General features: G+C 30.6%; 1 protein-coding gene across 1 annotated transcript; it reads right to left on the bottom strand.

Moving 5' to 3' along the window:
• Positions 1–5,586: 5,586 nt before the first annotated feature.
• Positions 5,587–8,139, bottom strand: STY1 (Lateral root primordium (LRP) protein-like protein). The gene is made up of 2 exons (XM_028242415.2): positions 6,691–8,139; positions 5,587–6,223 (listed from the first exon to the last, which is right to left on the bottom strand). Exons 1-2 carry the CDS (start codon positions 7,397–7,399, stop codon positions 5,832–5,834), a joined length of 1,101 nt encoding a protein of 366 aa, XP_028098216.1. The 5' UTR covers positions 7,400–8,139; the 3' UTR covers positions 5,587–5,831.
• Positions 8,140–17,136: the final 8,997 nt, after the last annotated feature.

Genomic DNA, 17,136 nt, shown 5'->3' with positions numbered 1-17,136 from the left:
TACAATATAGTATAACACAACTCAAATTAATTTTCTTATTCTGCAACCCTACTGACAAGGGGCTTTTCTTTCTCACCCTCTCACTTGGGCTTTTTCTTCACTACGCTTTTGCTAGGGATTTGTTTCTCCGCATACATCAAAAAGTTTGTGTTGTGAGAGCAAGTATGCAATAAGTAGACAAAGTGAACATCAATTCTTCTTTTTGTTGCTCGAGGAAAGTGAGATGAAATCAAGAAAAGTGAAAAATAGTTTTTTTTTTTAATATTTATTTTTAAGCCTGGAAATATGAGATTCTCATCATCTATATATATATATATATATATACCTGTCTCTTGCAAAGTTGATGTAAACAGTACTAAAAGCATTGGGAAAAGCCAAAAGAAAATTCCAATCCAAACCTTATCATCATCATAATAATCTTTCTTTCGGCTCCATATGTTGCAATGGAAGAAACAAGTCACAACAATTCCAATGCTTTCCACTTTGTATGTTGAATTGGAAACAACTTTCATCCAATTAAAAATTAGTTAAAATCTAAAACCCACATGACATCAAACAATAAACATTTTGAAAAAGTATACTACTACACCCACACACATATCATACAATTGTGCTACGTGCACAAAAGGAACTAACCCCAGAATGCATAGATTGCAAACATTTTTTTTTCCTCACATCTGTGTATTCTGTATTCAATTCTTTCTGTGCACTTGGACTTTTTTTCATATATTGTATATATGGATGTTGTCACTCATCTAGAAAGTGAATAAACATGAGCTTTGATCCCGAAAATGGATCTAATTCAAATAAACCAATTGAGTGGATAATTTCTGAACCAACTGTATGACCGCACACGCAAGGAAGGGCAATAATATCAAATATTGGACCATGCAAGTTGCTGTTTCAATTTCTAAATCACAAATGAGACGTGGATTTCACAAAATGCTTTCAGTTGCCATATGTTATGGCATCGAGTCAAGGCTAACAAACTTTGCTTTGATTTAATATTTGAGGCATTCAAGAACATAACACTCACAATATTTTGTACCAAAAATATAATTTAAATATTTTTTCTACCTACAGATCATTGATACTATCATGAAATGAGGGACTGGAAACTAGCACCGAAAAAAAGTGTATGAAATCCATACAAGAATTTCTACATTGCTATATTTAACTATCTTATTCATTGTAACAACCAATAACTAATTCTACAAATGCACTATATATCAAGGAAAATAAATCCTACACATCAAGGACAAATACCTATTTAAATGATCAAATGAATGATATGCTCCCATATGGAGCTTATTTCTCACACTTAAACGAATCAATTCAAAAATTACAGGTGTACATGTGGTCTAAGTATTCACGATGGCATATCTTTATTTTCTGATAAACAAAGAGTACATCTGCTACAGGAATGAGTATTGCCCAAGAGAGGATTCCTATCACATATTGTATTTTACACACTTGACATATGTATTTATTATTGTCTTGTTTATGTAATGATTCTGTATATTGGTACTCATGACGGTGTATTTATCATTGACAAATTTATAGTATGATAATGTCACCAATAGACTTCTAATTACTTCAACACACGCACGAAAAGCCAAAGATGGGGACTAGTTTATGAAAGTTCCCACAGATGGTTTAGTCCCATGGACAAAGAAAACTTGAGCGGTGAAAACAGAAACAACGTTCTAAACTTGCATAGACTTAGTTACGGACTTGCAAAAAAAGAAATTTGATGACCGTTAAAGCAGTTTCAGCTTACAACCTTGCTAAGTCAAGGTGTGTGAGTGAGCAGACGCATATGTATACGTGTTTTCATGTATATAAGCAATTTCCTATGTAGCACAGTAATACTTTTTCTTAAAAAGATAAGAAATTTTGTCACCTAAAGTTTGGTTTGAGTTGGCTGTATAACCAATCAATAATATTACATTCTAAACATCAAGGGACCTACAATAAATATTAATTACTGCAGCACATAGTTCAATCAATACCTTGTCTGATGGAAGTGTTATTTGGCTGTAAACAAAAAGAGTAATGCTAGAGACCCCAAATATTCTACCAAAAATTTTACCAAATGTCTCACATGGGTGTGGGACCCACACAATGTGGGTCCCACACAATGTGGGTCCCACACCCATGTGAGACATTTAGTAGAACTTTTGGTAGAAATTTTGGGGCCTCTAGCATTTTTGAAACAAAAAATTATAGGTGGCTTTTTCGATGGAAGTGTTATTTTTGTTTAATTAATCATAGTAAACAAACATATCTTGAAAACATGTCGGTTAATAGACCACATGTGACTTGGAATTGCTCCTAACAGTAATGCCTTCATTTGCCGATAACCTTTAAGCCATATTTTTAGTAGATTTTTTTTTTTTGGGGTGCCTTTTTTGTGTTTTTGTCAAAATTTTATATTTTTTAAACTTTTGAGGGACCATTAGACTAGAAGGCCCTGAAAAACAAAATATAATCGAATGTTCATGGAAGAAAATACAGCTAAAAAAAGTGGTTTAACTGGAAAAATAGAGACAAAAAATTTGGGTATCTAGTGGTATTTTTTCAAAGAACATTCAATTTTATTCAATTTTTTTCTTTTTACTTTCGAGGGCCTTTTAGTCTGAAAGCCGCTAAAAAGTAAAAATAATTGAATGTTCGGCCAAAAAAATGCCAATTAAGTTTTTTTTTAAAAACCAGCTTAAAAGCAAAAACAATCCTATCTAGTTCAATAAGTTCATCTATTGTGTAGCCAGATCTGTCCTAATAAATAAATAAATAAGAAGGAAAGCAACAACACAACAAAGGCTCTAAGTTGGCCACATTATTATTCCAATCTAACAAACTTTTACTAAGGTGAGTTCTTAATTTCAGAGTATCAAAAAAAAAAAAAAAAAAAAAAAAAAAAAGAAGGAAAAAAAAAAAGAAGTATTATTAGTAAATAAACTAAGTATAAGATCCCTCTTGCGGCTATGAACTTGAAGAGGAATGATCTTACTTATCCCTGAAGTAATTTTCTTAATTTCTTCCTATTTATGTTTTGTGACAAGCCTATCAGTGATCAACTTGTCATATAATAATGTTCAGATAAGCCACATTCCTAGCAGCCTTGTCATTTTCTTGAAAGGTTCCGGAATTTGAGAGTTACCTTGGCTGAGCTAATCACTCCGATCCACTCTACTTGTAATCCATGGGGATGGTTTTTCCGGAGGGTTGATTCTATACCTATTTACATCGAATAGGATAAACAATAGGATTATCTTTTCTGTTCCTTCCTCTGATGAGCTACAAAAGATGTAGTTCGTTTTTTGCTCTTTTAGGCTGCATAGCTTGTCTACTTTGTTTCTTCAAGCATAGGAGGGCATGAGAAAAATAACATTTAAAGGCTTGACAACTTCTACACTCTCTCTCTCTCTCTCTCTCTCACACACACACACACACACACAAACACTATTTTTGTTCTCATGGAGGTAGAGGTTGTATTGGTATATAATCTTACTAGATGGTTGTCATAATCTACATCTACTACTTATCTGTCCCACTCCCTTATTCCTACATTTTCTATTAAAAAAAAATCTCTATTTGATTGGTTTATTAACAGTGTTCTTCCTCTATAACTTCCCATCACCTTCAACAACCGTGCCAACCTTAACCAATTTGAAGTTGGTAATAACGTTACATGGCTTCAAATGGCCCATGACAATTAAAACAATTTGAAGTAGACAATAAACCATTACAAGAAAAAACACTATTGGCAACACTATTTTCTGTCGCCAAAGCTTCCAAATTCATGGCCAATATTATCGGTGACAAATAACTTCTCATCACTGATAGGTTGTTTGAGAAATTCTACAATAAAAATACTATTCGACAAATGGGACAAATTGCAACGACAAAAATCACCACTGAAATTTTTAAAAAATATAAATAAATAAAAATTTGATGCTGATTGGTTCACATGAAATAAGGGTTCTAGCATAGTGTGTATCAGTATAAATTCAATCTTAGATTTTAATGTTTTAAACTTGGAACATTCTATCAAAGCCAAATCTACTTAAAATAATGAAAAAGAAGAGAATATGATCACAAACAAGGAAAAATCAAATTGGAGAGTATAGGAGTCTCCATCCAGGCAAGTATAAAAGATCAGAATGAGCCATATTCATGATAGGGAAGAAAGCTGTCATTGGAAACTGAGAAAACCATAACTGTAGGAGCCATCAATATATATATCAAATACTCAAATATCAGAGTTACATGTTATGTGCCAGATAATTTGCAAATTTAAGGAAAACTTCTAAAGCTTTCTGTTTTATTCACAGGTACTATATTTGTACTCAATGACAAACACATATATACATGCCTTGTGATGTACATTCAATAATGCCTACAGTTATCATTTTCATTACTAAATTATACTGCATATACTTGCAGCTGCATTAAACTCTCACAAGAGCAGCCGATAAACAATATTTCTTACTCTTTTCATGCAACCCACATCTATGCATATATATATATGCCCATTCAAGAAGCTACTCCATATGATTACAATGACCACAACTCTATGCTCTAATTTATTTTTTACTATTTTATATCATCAGCATATACGACATAATATTGCCTTTGTTATTTCATCAAAGATTATTTTTAAATAAGAAAATCAATCATGATTCATGATAATTCGAGTTAATATTGATGGAGAAAGGAAACGAAACACACGAGACATATAACATTCTTCAATTAGAATAAGGTATATACATTACATAGCATATATGTCAAACTATTACTCATAGTCACATTCATTATTTTCCAATCAAGAACCAATCATGATTATTCAGGAAAGTATTAATACAAAACAATGTCAAAAAAACTGAAAATGTATAGAATTTTTTTTATTAGAATATAGATTGTTTATTTTAATGTATATAACAATGTGTGTATATATAACATTGTTTCATATTTCCAAATAATTATTTGAATATCGACCAATGCCCTCATGAGAATATAATATTAATAACAAAGTTATTTCTCTCTAACAATTTAAATTTTTAAATAAATTAATGATCAACAATTCAATATAAAATTAGAGCATATAATAGATTTTTAAAAATATTTTACTCCTTGCGGAGAAGAGCCCAGCTACGGGCAAAATATAATATAAACAATGAAATTGTATATATAACTGAAACAGTGAAAAAATCACGTGTATATAGATATATATGAGATAGGGAACAGTGAAATAATCAGTGTGTATAATGTATGTATGTGTGTATAGATATATATAAAAGAGAGAGATGAATGTCATGCATGGCTGGAGAGCCTATACCGAGAGAAAAAAAAAGTCCAGAATGTAGATTATCCAAACAAGGAAGCAACCAACCCATTTGAAACAGGAAATCTTACGGGTAAACCGGGGAGAAAAAAAAAAAAAATAAAAGAGAAGGAAGTTGCTTCAGACTTCAAAAACTAACCAGAAAGCACAACGAAATGCAACCCACAACAGAAATCAAATGCTTTGAAAAAACAAGCAAATACTAAAAACAAAAACACCTCTTGTTGACGCCCATATTGTACCAGCACAAAAACACCAACTTTATATTTCAACCATCACAATAATAATAATAATAATAATAATAATTCCTCTTTCTTTGCATTGAAAATTCAACTACAAACAAACCAAACCATCATATTTTCATTTCCTCTTCTTCTTCTTTCTGCTTCAATGGGTGTCAAATGGTCTACAATACAACTCCAAACCATCATCAATATATTGCATTTAGGGAGAGAGAGAGAGAGAGAGAGAGAGAGTGGTGTCTTTAAGACCTTGGGAGTGGGAAGAATTGCGTACCGGACATGAAAGTGTTAAGTGGAGCTGGGTAAAGAGAAGGGTCCAGAAACGCTCCCGCCGCCGGAGAATCCACCACAGCAGCCGTGGCACCGGCGGCGGTGGTGACGGCGGAGGTGGCGGTGGCCATGGCGGCGGTGATGAGATTAAGTCCACTGGGTGTGCCGCCGGAAGAGCTCTCTCCGGCCATGTAGTGAGTTTCAAGGCCATGATCGTATAGAATTCCCCTGAAAACATGTCCTCCGATGTTCACAGCCGTCTGATAGGCGTACTGGTCCTCCGCATCATCAATGGAGCTCACGCGTACACACCGAAACACCGCCGGTGAATTCACCTCCGGCGGAAAATTCCCCATCTCCAACCCTAGAAACACACATCGCTAGATTACATAAATACAAAGTGTTTAAAAAAAAACATTTGATAGATTGTGGAGCACGAGAATCAAAACAAAGTCACAGAGACGCGCATACACAAACAAAAGAGAAAAAAAGTGTGTTTATTCCCTGTGGATTCAATAGTCAGGATTCGTAAACAACAGTGTTTCGAAAGAAAAAGAAAGAAAAAAAGCTGATGGGTTTTACTATGGAGGTCGAATTCATCATCATCACACGCAATCGATTTGTTCAATCTGTTTTCATTTCTTTTTGTTTTTTTCTTTCTGTGGTGGGTAATAGAAGTCGTACTCTCTCTCTCTCTCTCTCTCTCTCTCTCGGAATTCACCAGCATTTTATTCTTTAAAGCAATCTACATGAATATTTGGGACTGTGATTGGCTCAGAGAGTATATAGAGAGAAACAATAAGCTACAAGTTACAACACACACAAGTGTACCTGAGGCGTTAGAGGTTAAACGAGTGCAGACGAGGGAGGAACCACTGGGATTCATATTCTCTCTGTGCCTTTTGGGATGGTCTCTGTGTAGCAGCTCTTGTTGTTGTGATTGTGATTGTTCATGTTGTTGTTGTTGTAAAGTAGCGAGTTGTTGTTGCCTTTCTCGCCTTTTAGCAGCAGGAACCCAAGTGCTCTTGACATGGGTATGGCAATGAAACCCTCGGCTCTTGCAACAAGTCCTACACCTCATGTGCTCACAATCCTTCTTGGCTTGGTTTCCACAGTCTTGACAGCTGATACTTCCTCCTCCACTTCCGCTGCCGCTACTTCTCATCATCACAAACGCAGATCTCGACGATTCATTGGAGATATTGATTGAGCTACGGCTCGGCCCCACCGCTAAGCCTCCCGCCGACGAATAAAGGTCTTGTAACGGGTTGCTATGTCGCTGCTGCTGCTGCTGCTGCTGAATATTGTGTTCTGGGTGGGGGTGGTGGTGGTGTTGGTGGTGGTGGTGTTGCGGTGGTTGTTGCCATAGTTCGAAACCTTTGTAGGTAACATCTTCGCTTCTGTGGAGAAACCAGCTCTCGGGATTGATTTCGTTGGGTTGTGGTGGTGGTGGGTTGGTGTTGTTGCTGCTTTGTTGGTGGTTGTTTCTCGTTCCTCTTCCTCCTCCTCCGCCGCTGCCTAGTGAGAAGAAGCCAGCCATTGTTCCACCTTTAAACCTGTCCCAAACCTCAGTTGTGACTGACAATCCATAGCAGAAGCCAAACTACTACCTAGATTCCAACCCAGTGGTGAAATGGGTGTTCTTCAATTTTGAATTTTTTTTTTAATTCTCTCTCTCTCTCTCTGTGAAGAGATTGCTAATTGTTGACGATGGTGGTGGGGATTATTGCAGCTTTTTCTCGGAGATTTTTGGGACAGCATTAATCGAGAAACCAATTTCTTGGCTGTCTAGTGAGCATTAAAGACATAGAATTACAGCTCTGCCACGCCGCCATGGCTCAAAAGCAGACGTCTCTCTGTCCCTCTCTCTCTCTCTGTTCTCTGCAAATCACCAATTTAAGTTTCCAAACAGACCCTTCCTTCCATTCTTTGCCCTCTTTTTCTCTCTTGGTGATCAGTGGTACTGCTGCTGCTGGTGGTGGTAAGCTTGTAAGTTGGAAGTGAATTGTTGCGAGTGCAGAGGAAGACCTTACCCTCTGTTGTGTGCCTTCATGATCATATCATATCATATAGTAGTAAATAAATCTGATCATGATCTGATCTTCCAAATTACCAGTTAGTGATACTCCATCTAACGGTCTTCCATCTGCCACGTGTCAGGGAACTAGCTTTTGCGATTCGTCGTCCACTCTTTGCACCGGAGAACCCGCTACTTTTAGGGAAATTATACAATACTTCTGGATTGTACGTCACCATATTCCAAACTAATCACCAATTACTTAATTTTATATTGTATCTCAATTCTAACATAAATTTTGAACTCCTCTCCCTCTCCACCAATCAAAATTTTCTAAAGGATCACGTATCAAAATACTGAGGCCTCGTTTGGAAACAAGTTAATTTAATAACTTTTTAGCTATTTGACAAAAATATGAGCTAAAAAAAACTAGTATGTTTGGGATATTTTTTAACTTTTTAAGAAAATATGTGCAAAAAATAAAGAGAAAATTTAATTTTTGACTTTTTTGTATGATTTATTAATTTTTTGCCTAATTTAATAACTTTTTGACTTTTTAACTAAAAAAAAAATTCCCAAACGAGGCCTGAATAGTCCCCCTACTTTTATCTCTCTCTTCTTTTTAATTAATGATTAATGATTAAGAATGATGGATGAGTTTTTAACTGATATTCTTTTGATGATTAACATGTAATTATCCACCTGCAACAGAATTTAGTTAGCCATTTGTACAGGATAGTTTTTGCCTAAAGCCAAGAAAAATACGGACAATTATTTAGTAATTTTAAATTATAAACACGTGATATTTTATAATATTGTAATTGATAGAAAATGTAAATATATGAGGTATTGTGTTGAGTAATTGAGATATATAAATAGATATATTAAATGATGATTGGTTAGAAAGTACAGACACGCAATACTTTAAAAATATTAATAATTTCTCAAAAAATACACCCCCAAAAAAATTAGAAGAAAATGGGGCATTTTTTTATTTTTTATATGTTTTTTACCAACGTTATTAATTTTTTACCAACTTCTCAAAACACTAATGTTACATGAAGGGATAGAAATAAGATCTCTTTTGCCAACTGGAAAAAAAAGCGCATGTGTTAATTTTTTTGACTTGTTTATGTTACATCATTTTTTATTTTTTATATGTTTTTTTCATAATAGGTAAAAAAAATTAATTTTTTTAACATTTTTCAAAACAATTCTAAGGGTGTGTTTGTTTGGACGAACTGAATAAGAGGAGATTAAAATTCATCGGACTGTTAGTCTTGTGATATATTATCCTAGGACTATTTGGTTGGACTAGATTTCTATCTTATGTTTGTTTAGTCATGGGATTAGATGTCTGGATTGGACTATTCTATTGAATCTTATGTTTGTTTGGGATATTATGAAGAAACATAAATGCTCAAATAACTATTTTATCCTTTTCAATTATTTACTATGTAATAGCAATATTAAACATATATTTAATATTTTAATTATTTTTAGCTAGATTAAATAAAAATTTATTTAATTTTATTTTTTGCACAATTAAATAAATTTATTTTTAAAAAATTAAATAATTTAAATATCAATAAAAATATATGTTATTTTTTAATTAAAATTTTAAATAAATTTATTTTAAAAAATAATAATTATTAAATAATGAAATTAAATAAAACATCTATTAAAATTTAAATAATGGAGTTAAATAAAATATAAAAAAATTAAAATAAACATCAATAAAATATCTATAAAAAAATTATTTTAAAAAATTAAATAAATAAAACATCAATAAAAATTAAATAAAATTATTTTATTTTTAAATTAAGAAGCTAAAATTTTATTAAAAATTTTACTAAATATAATACATAATTAAATCGTAGAGGGTAAAAATAGTCATTTCATCATCTAATCTCATATCTCTCCTTATCCCTCCTTTTGTGTCCCATCCTGGGACACAATAGTTCAATGGATTTGGAACTAGTAGTCTAGAGGGAATAATAATCTAGTGCAAAAATTTTGAACAAAACAACAGACTATTAGTCTGGATGGACTTAGTAGTCCAATCCCACCCTTCAATTTCTCAAAACAAACAGCACCTAAGTGTCAGCACACTTGTGGTTAAGAATTTTTTGACTTCAATTTTTTTTTAATAATATTTATAATCATTTTTAAATTGTGTTTGACTCTTGAATATTTTTATTTAAAAAAAAAACTTGTAAAAATGAAAAATACAAAATACAAAAAAACAGTGAATATAGATTTTGAAGACAAAAATATGGCGCCCACGTAGGAAGCATTCATACCAACTGCAGGATGGACCCTCTTTATTATCTTTTGAAAAATTCTTCACTAACACAATTTTTGGGTAAATTATAAATATATCTTTTAAGTTTTGTAATTTTAAAAATTATAAATACCACATAAAGTAATATTATTCTATATAGTGCTCATTTGGCATGTAGATTTGGGTGATGTTTGAGCTATTTTAGCCATAAAAAGATAATATAGATTTTTTAGTCTCAGGTTAAAAGTTGTCACATTCAAACTATAATCATTATAATTATTTCTCTCACAAAAGTAAAAAAAAAACCCAAAAAACTTATCCCACACGAGGCTATTTTAGCCCCGAACTAAAAAAATTAAAAAAACTAACCTACATCTTAAACGAACCTATAGGATTTTTTTTTTACTTGTATAATATTATCTTTATTTTTCATTTTGGAAAAAATACTTAGCCAAATAACAAATCTTTTAACTCACGGACCTGTGTTAAATAAATTTCGGTATTTGAAACTTGACCAACTTATATGAGTAGGAAACTGGAGAAATTTTTGAGTGCAGATAGGGTAGGTGCCATGTGGTACCTTTCTCTTCTCTCGTTTGTTGAGAGAGTAGGGGCTATATTCATGTGTTGGGTGATGAGGAAACAACATAGCATGCCACATGGTACTCTATCTGCAGCCAAGAATTTTTCAAGAAACTGGGTGTGGAGGCATATTTTTGTGAATGACAACACATGGCCAAGGTGGCACCGAAGTGCCAGCCGAGGTGCCACGTGTCCTGATTATGGCGCCGAGGTGATCTCGGCTAGGCTGAGATTATCTGCGGGAGATACCGGAATCCGAGATGAGTGGATAAGGGATAAGAGTTCTAGAATGGAAGAGGACCTCAGTCTGGATAAGGATAAAGCTCTTAGCGAGTTTATCTCTATCTAACTGAGAGTCCAAGATAGGTATTGAGCCAAAGTCCATTGAAGCTATACTTCTAGAGGAATCAGGTTAGCGTTGGCTATAAAAGTAAGACACCCTCGTGCGTCTAAGGTACGCTTTTTGTATTCTGACTAGTGAGTTAAAGCATTATTTGCTATCTTTGAGAGATAATTGAGTACTGACTTGATCGTCGGAGTGCCCCCGGGTAGAAGAACCACCGTCGAAGTCTTATCTTTCTGTGACAGGTCGTTCGGGTGCAGTTTATTCTGCCGGTGTTCTCTACCTGAGTACCTGTTTGACAGTGTGGTCAGAAATCAACACATACACTGGGTAAAAACATTAATGAAATGTATTAATTTGTATAGTGTTACTTTAATTTTTCTAAAAGTCTTGTTAATTATTGGCATAAAGATATTGGTTAACAAAATGACATTTTCAAGTTTGTTAATAAGTGCTCTTATGAAACTAATTAGCAAAATAAAATTTAAGACAAATTATATCTACAACATCCGTAATTAGTTTTTGTGCAAATTATTATGACCCATAATGGTGAGTGTTTTGATATGAAATGATAAAGTTGCACTTCTTTGAGTTCACAACTCTCTCCATGTAAGTAGATTTTACTATTTAAGTGAAAAGGTTTTTAATAGTACACAAGTTGGTGTAAATTTCATAATTTTTTTAAAAGGGTCATGATAAAGACATTAGACTATCATTAAAGGTAAAATTTTAAAAAGTAAAATAAAATTTCAATGTAATGTTTACATATTTTTATATGAAAAATGTTTGGGGGCCCTAATTCTGTGGCTTAAATGTGGCTCAAATGGCCAAAACGACGTCGTTTGGGCCATTTTGATGTTGTTTTGTACTCAAAACGACGTCGTTTTGGCCATTTGAGCCACATTTGAGCCACAGAATTTGGGCTCTCTACCATTGCTCTTTTTATATAATTTTTACATATCTACCAAAATTATTGACAGTTCAAGAGTTGTCATTAATATTTCTCTTTTTTCAAATTATTCTTTTTTATTTTTGATTATTTTACTTTAACCAAATTATGAAGGTCAAATGAGTGCCACCTTTATTTTCTTTTTCTTTTTAAGCTCATAATTATTTTCAGGTTGCAATCACTCAAGAGCAAATTTAAGTGTCTAACAATTTGCAAGTGAAGGACTTTTGGTTTAAAGGTCATGCTAATAATCATAACTTAGGCACCGTTTGGGAAGGTGGGTTGGAGGTTTTTTTGGCTATTTTAGCCACAAAAAACAAAATAGGCTATTTTAGCCATAACAAACAAAACATCACATCCAACCCATAATCATTACATTCTTCTCTCACAAAAAAACTCAAAAAAACCAAAAAGCCAAAAAGCCTTTCCCAAACCAAGCTTTTAAGCCCAGGCTAAAATAGCCAAAAAAGCCAAAAAGTCAAAAAGTCAATCCACTTCCCAAACGGAGGCTTAATGAATTATCAATAAGAAACGAAAACGGCTAAAAAAGTTGGAATATTAATTTAATTTTTACACATTTTGAGTAAACATTTCACATATTTCATTACATTCTTTGACAGATTTACAAGAGATTGTCATTAACATATATATATATATATATATATATATATATATATATTAACTATAGCATTTCTCAATCCAACGAAAAATATAAATTAACAATTATAACATAAATCTCAATTACAAAAAATAAATAAATAAATAAATAAAATTGTGTTAATGACAGTCTAAGCTATTAACAAAGAGACAAATTACCCCAAAAAAACCGTTAAGATATCTTTTACACATTTTAAATTATTTTTATATATTTTTAATACATTTTAATATACCTTTATCCATCTACCAAGAAAAAGTAATTGCATGCTAACCGAATCACCTTAGCATTCCAGTTGTTTTTTTTTTGTTTTTTTAAGGATATATTACTTGATTTATTTATTTATTTATTTATTTATTTTTGGAGTTCGGGAGAAAATACAAAAATAAAAAAATAAAAAAAATTACACAATTATATTGGATTATCTTAATATTCCAATTCACTTAACACTTAACTTTGTTTTCATCAACAATTGATTAATTATATGGATGAAAAAATATTATTGTCAGCTCTTGTACATTAAAGTATTTATTTTTTCTTGTTTATTTTTGTCTCTTCACAATATCTAAATTAAATCTAATTCTTTTTGCTTTCTAAAAATAAGATCAATTATAATTATATTAAAACAATAAAACTTGTAATATTTTCTTCAAAACCTCGTGATAAATCAGTCTAATTTATCACCCAAAAATAAATAAATAAATAAAGGAGAAGTTGCATACCTTTGGCCTTCTTGTTAAACGTTTGCAATTATGTAACACCAATATATAATAAGGAGAATGTTTGGTGGCCACAAATTCTGTGGCTCAAATGGTTTGAAAATGTCAAAATGACATTGTTTTGGCATTTTCAGAGTTGTTTTGTATCCAAAACAATGTCGTTTTAGCATTTTCGAGCCATTTGAGCCACAGAATTTGTGACCACCAATTATTGCCGATATAATAAAAGAGGAATTATCTTTTTAGTGGACAGTAAAAAATAATTTTATTTTTATGATAATGTAAGTACATGATATAAGTTTTAGTGTAAATTATTGTTATGTGTTTAGTGTAAATCTTTTTTTATGTATTATACTTTTATTAAAAAAATTCAATTTATAATAAAATTATTTTATAATTATTTCATTTAGGGTGTGTTTGTTTTGAAGGATTAATGTATGAGATTGGACTATTAGTCCCACCGGACTAATAGTCCATTGTTTGTTTCAATTTTTTTGCTCCAGACTATTACCCATATTTGTGGGACTACCCTATCCCATGGGGGGTAGGATTATTTCCATGGAATTGGTATCCCATGGGATTAGATTCTGAAATGTCCATTTTACCCTTATGCTATTACTTAGCAAATAATTAGAATGGGATAAAATAGTCTTTTGAACATTTATAAATTATTTTTTTAGTGTTGTTAATTTAAAATTATATATTACATAAAAAATTTAAATTATAAATTTAATTTAATTAAAAATTATGGCCTCATAAATTAATTTTTTTTAGTGTTGTTAAAAAATTAAATTTGCATATTAAATAAAATTATTTTTTTTAGTGTTGTTAATTTAAAATTATATATTAAATAAAAAATATAAATTATAAATTAAATTTATTTAAAAATAATAAATTATAAATTATGGCCTTATAAATTAATTTTTTTTAGTGTTGTTGAAAATTTAATTTATATATTAAATAAAATTATTTTTTATTGTCGTTAATTTAAAATTATATATTAAATAAAAAAATATAAATTATAAATTATAAATTTAATTTAATTGAAAATAATAAATTAAAAATTATGGCCTTATAAATTAAATTTTTTTAGTGTTGTTAAATTATAAATTATAGATTACAAATTTAAAATTATATATTAAATAAAAATTATAAATTATAAGGGTAAAATAGTCTTTTGAACATTTGTCTTTATCCAGTCCATCTAACCAAACATTGGATTCACTAAAAATAGTCAAATCCAGACATCTAATCCCATGATTAAACAAACATAGGATACAAATCTAATCTAACTAAATAGTTCGCGGACAATGTATCCCAGCACTAACAGTCTGATGGATTACAATCTCCCCTTATCCAGTCCGTCCAAACAAACACACCCTTATTTATAATTTTTGAGAATGTTATATCTCCTTAAATTTTTACAAATAAACTTACAAATGTATATATACATGTCTAAACATCATTAAGGGCAAGTTTGTTTTCAGATGTAGAATTGAGGGAATTCCTAGTCAGAGAATTTAGCAAAATTGTGTTTATTTTGATGATAGTTGTTGCAGTAGAGATTGTTAAATTATTTTTATATAAAATAATAAAACAAATAAAAAAATACAAAAACATTAAACATTAAACATTAATATTTTTAAAAAATACCCAACATGTAAAAATAAAAAAAAAATAAAACGAACAAAACTATGAATCAAAACTTAACAAAAAAATACAAAAAAATTAAACATTAATGTTTAAAAAAAATGGCCAACATGTAAAAAACTAAAAATATAAATAAAAAATAGTCTGACAGACTATTTTTCTAATACCAAGTGCTGGAGACCCATCCGAATTTTCTCTCCAAGGGGATTCATTATCCGGTAGGAATTATGAATTCTTTTACTATCAATCCCCTCTCTATAATAGGGATGGCAATGGATAACCTACCCTGTGGGTATCCATGGAGACCCAACCCAAATACATGGGTTTTCCCCTCTTTTTCTTATCCATTGGGTAGGGTAGGTGATATTCTTTAAATATCCATAGGGGATGGGTTGGGGATGGGTACCCACTAATTTCCCCATATGTTTTTTTTTTTTTTTTTTTTATTTATTTATTTTAAGATTCACAACTAAAACTAAATATACATTCAATCTTTTTTCTTTTTTTTATTTATTTATTTTTTCAGGTTCACAACCAATTTTTTTTTTTTTTTTTTTTTTTTTTTTTTTTTTAAGATCCACAACCAAAGCTAAATATACCTCCAATCTTTTTTTATTTTATTTTTAAGGTCCACAACCATTTTTTTTTAATTTTTAAGATTCACAACAAAATCTAAATATACATTTAATTTTTTTCCTTTTTTTAATTTTTTTTAAGGTTCACAACCATTTTTTTTTTTAAGATTCACAACCAAAGCTAAATATATATTTAATTTTTTTTTCTTTTTTTTTAATTTTTTTTAAGGTTCACAACCATTTTTTTTTTTTTTTTTTAAGATTCACAACCAAAGCTATACATTCAATCTTATTTTATTTTATTTGGCTCAACAATAAAATCAAATACACATTAATTAACATTGTCACATTATTCTTGTCAAATTTTATGCATATCTAGAATTTTTTAAATTTATTTAAAAAAAATTAAGGACATTGTCTAGTGTAGGTTTCGGTTTGCTTTTCTATGTTATTTTATTTTGTTGTGTATTGTAATTTTCAGAATGGTTTGCTTGTTCTGAAATTTCAATTAACGAGTATGAATCTATTTGTTTTATGTTATCACACAATTTATACAACATATATATATATATATATATGAATGTATTTGAAAATAAGGAAATTGTAGAGAATCAAAATAAGCATGAGTTGTGATAGGTTAGAAATGATAGGTACATAGATTTATTTGCTAGAAAAACAAAAAGGGGATACAAAGTCATACTAAATAATTTTTTTTTAAATTAAAAGAATTTTTCTTAGTTATGAACAGATTTAACTGAAATCAGCTTGTTTCCCAATGTTATGCTTCATTTATTTAGATAGAAAATATTTTTTAATGAAAAATATTTTTTATAAAAAAAATTCAAAATATATTTTTTTATATTTGGTGGTGGTGGTGATGGAACGAAGGTGAAAGTAAAAATTGTTACATAGTGGTGGGGTGATGGCGGCAGTGATGATGGTAGTGGCTATGGTGATGGTAGTGTGACAGTGAAAGTGAGAATAGTGGTGATGGTGCTGTGAAATTAGTAAAAATTTAATTGAAAAAATATTTTTTGTTTTTTAAAAGTAACAAACAACAAAATTCGTGGGGGACTAAAGGAAGAAGATGGAGGATGGATTGGGTGTGGTAATGCATAGATATCTTAAAATGAGTGGTTCAGATTTGTTAAAGGTATAATTAGATTTTGGATAAATTAAAATGAATTGTTCAAATTTGCTAAGAGAAAGATGGTTTAATGTCTAAATTGTCCGTGGCTAACAATTTCTTGTTTATGCCCTGATGCAATTTAATATGAGTCTTATAACACTTTCTTCAAACAAACTTTTTGATTTTCTCAAAATTATATATTTGATTATTATAAAACAAACTTTTTAATTATTAATTAATGTGTATTTGATTTTGTTGTTGAACCAAATAAAATAAAATAAGATTGAATGTATATTTAGCTTTTGTTGTGAACCTTAAAAAAATAAAAAATAAAATAAAAAAATAAGTTGTTAACATTAAATATATTAAAAAAG

The sequence above is a fragment of the Camellia sinensis genome, chromosome 1 (assembly GCF_055761805.1).
Source record: "Camellia sinensis isolate YWXY chromosome 1, ASM5576180v1, whole genome shotgun sequence".
Taxonomy (NCBI): domain Eukaryota; kingdom Viridiplantae; phylum Streptophyta; class Magnoliopsida; order Ericales; family Theaceae; genus Camellia; species Camellia sinensis.
This window is presented reverse-complemented; position numbering and strand designations above follow the sequence as displayed.

What these genes read in the sequence shown, in the direction of transcription:
- STY1 (XM_028242415.2), bottom strand. Translation starts at nt 7,399, where the DNA reads ATGGCTGGCTTCTTCTCACTAGGCAGCGGCGGAGGAGGAGGAAGAGGA. An exon ending in TTTAACCTCTAACGCCTCAG is followed by an intron (nt 6,224 to 6,690) that starts GTACACTTGTGT and finishes GTGTGTTTCTAG; the next exon opens with GGTTGGAGATGGGGAATTTT.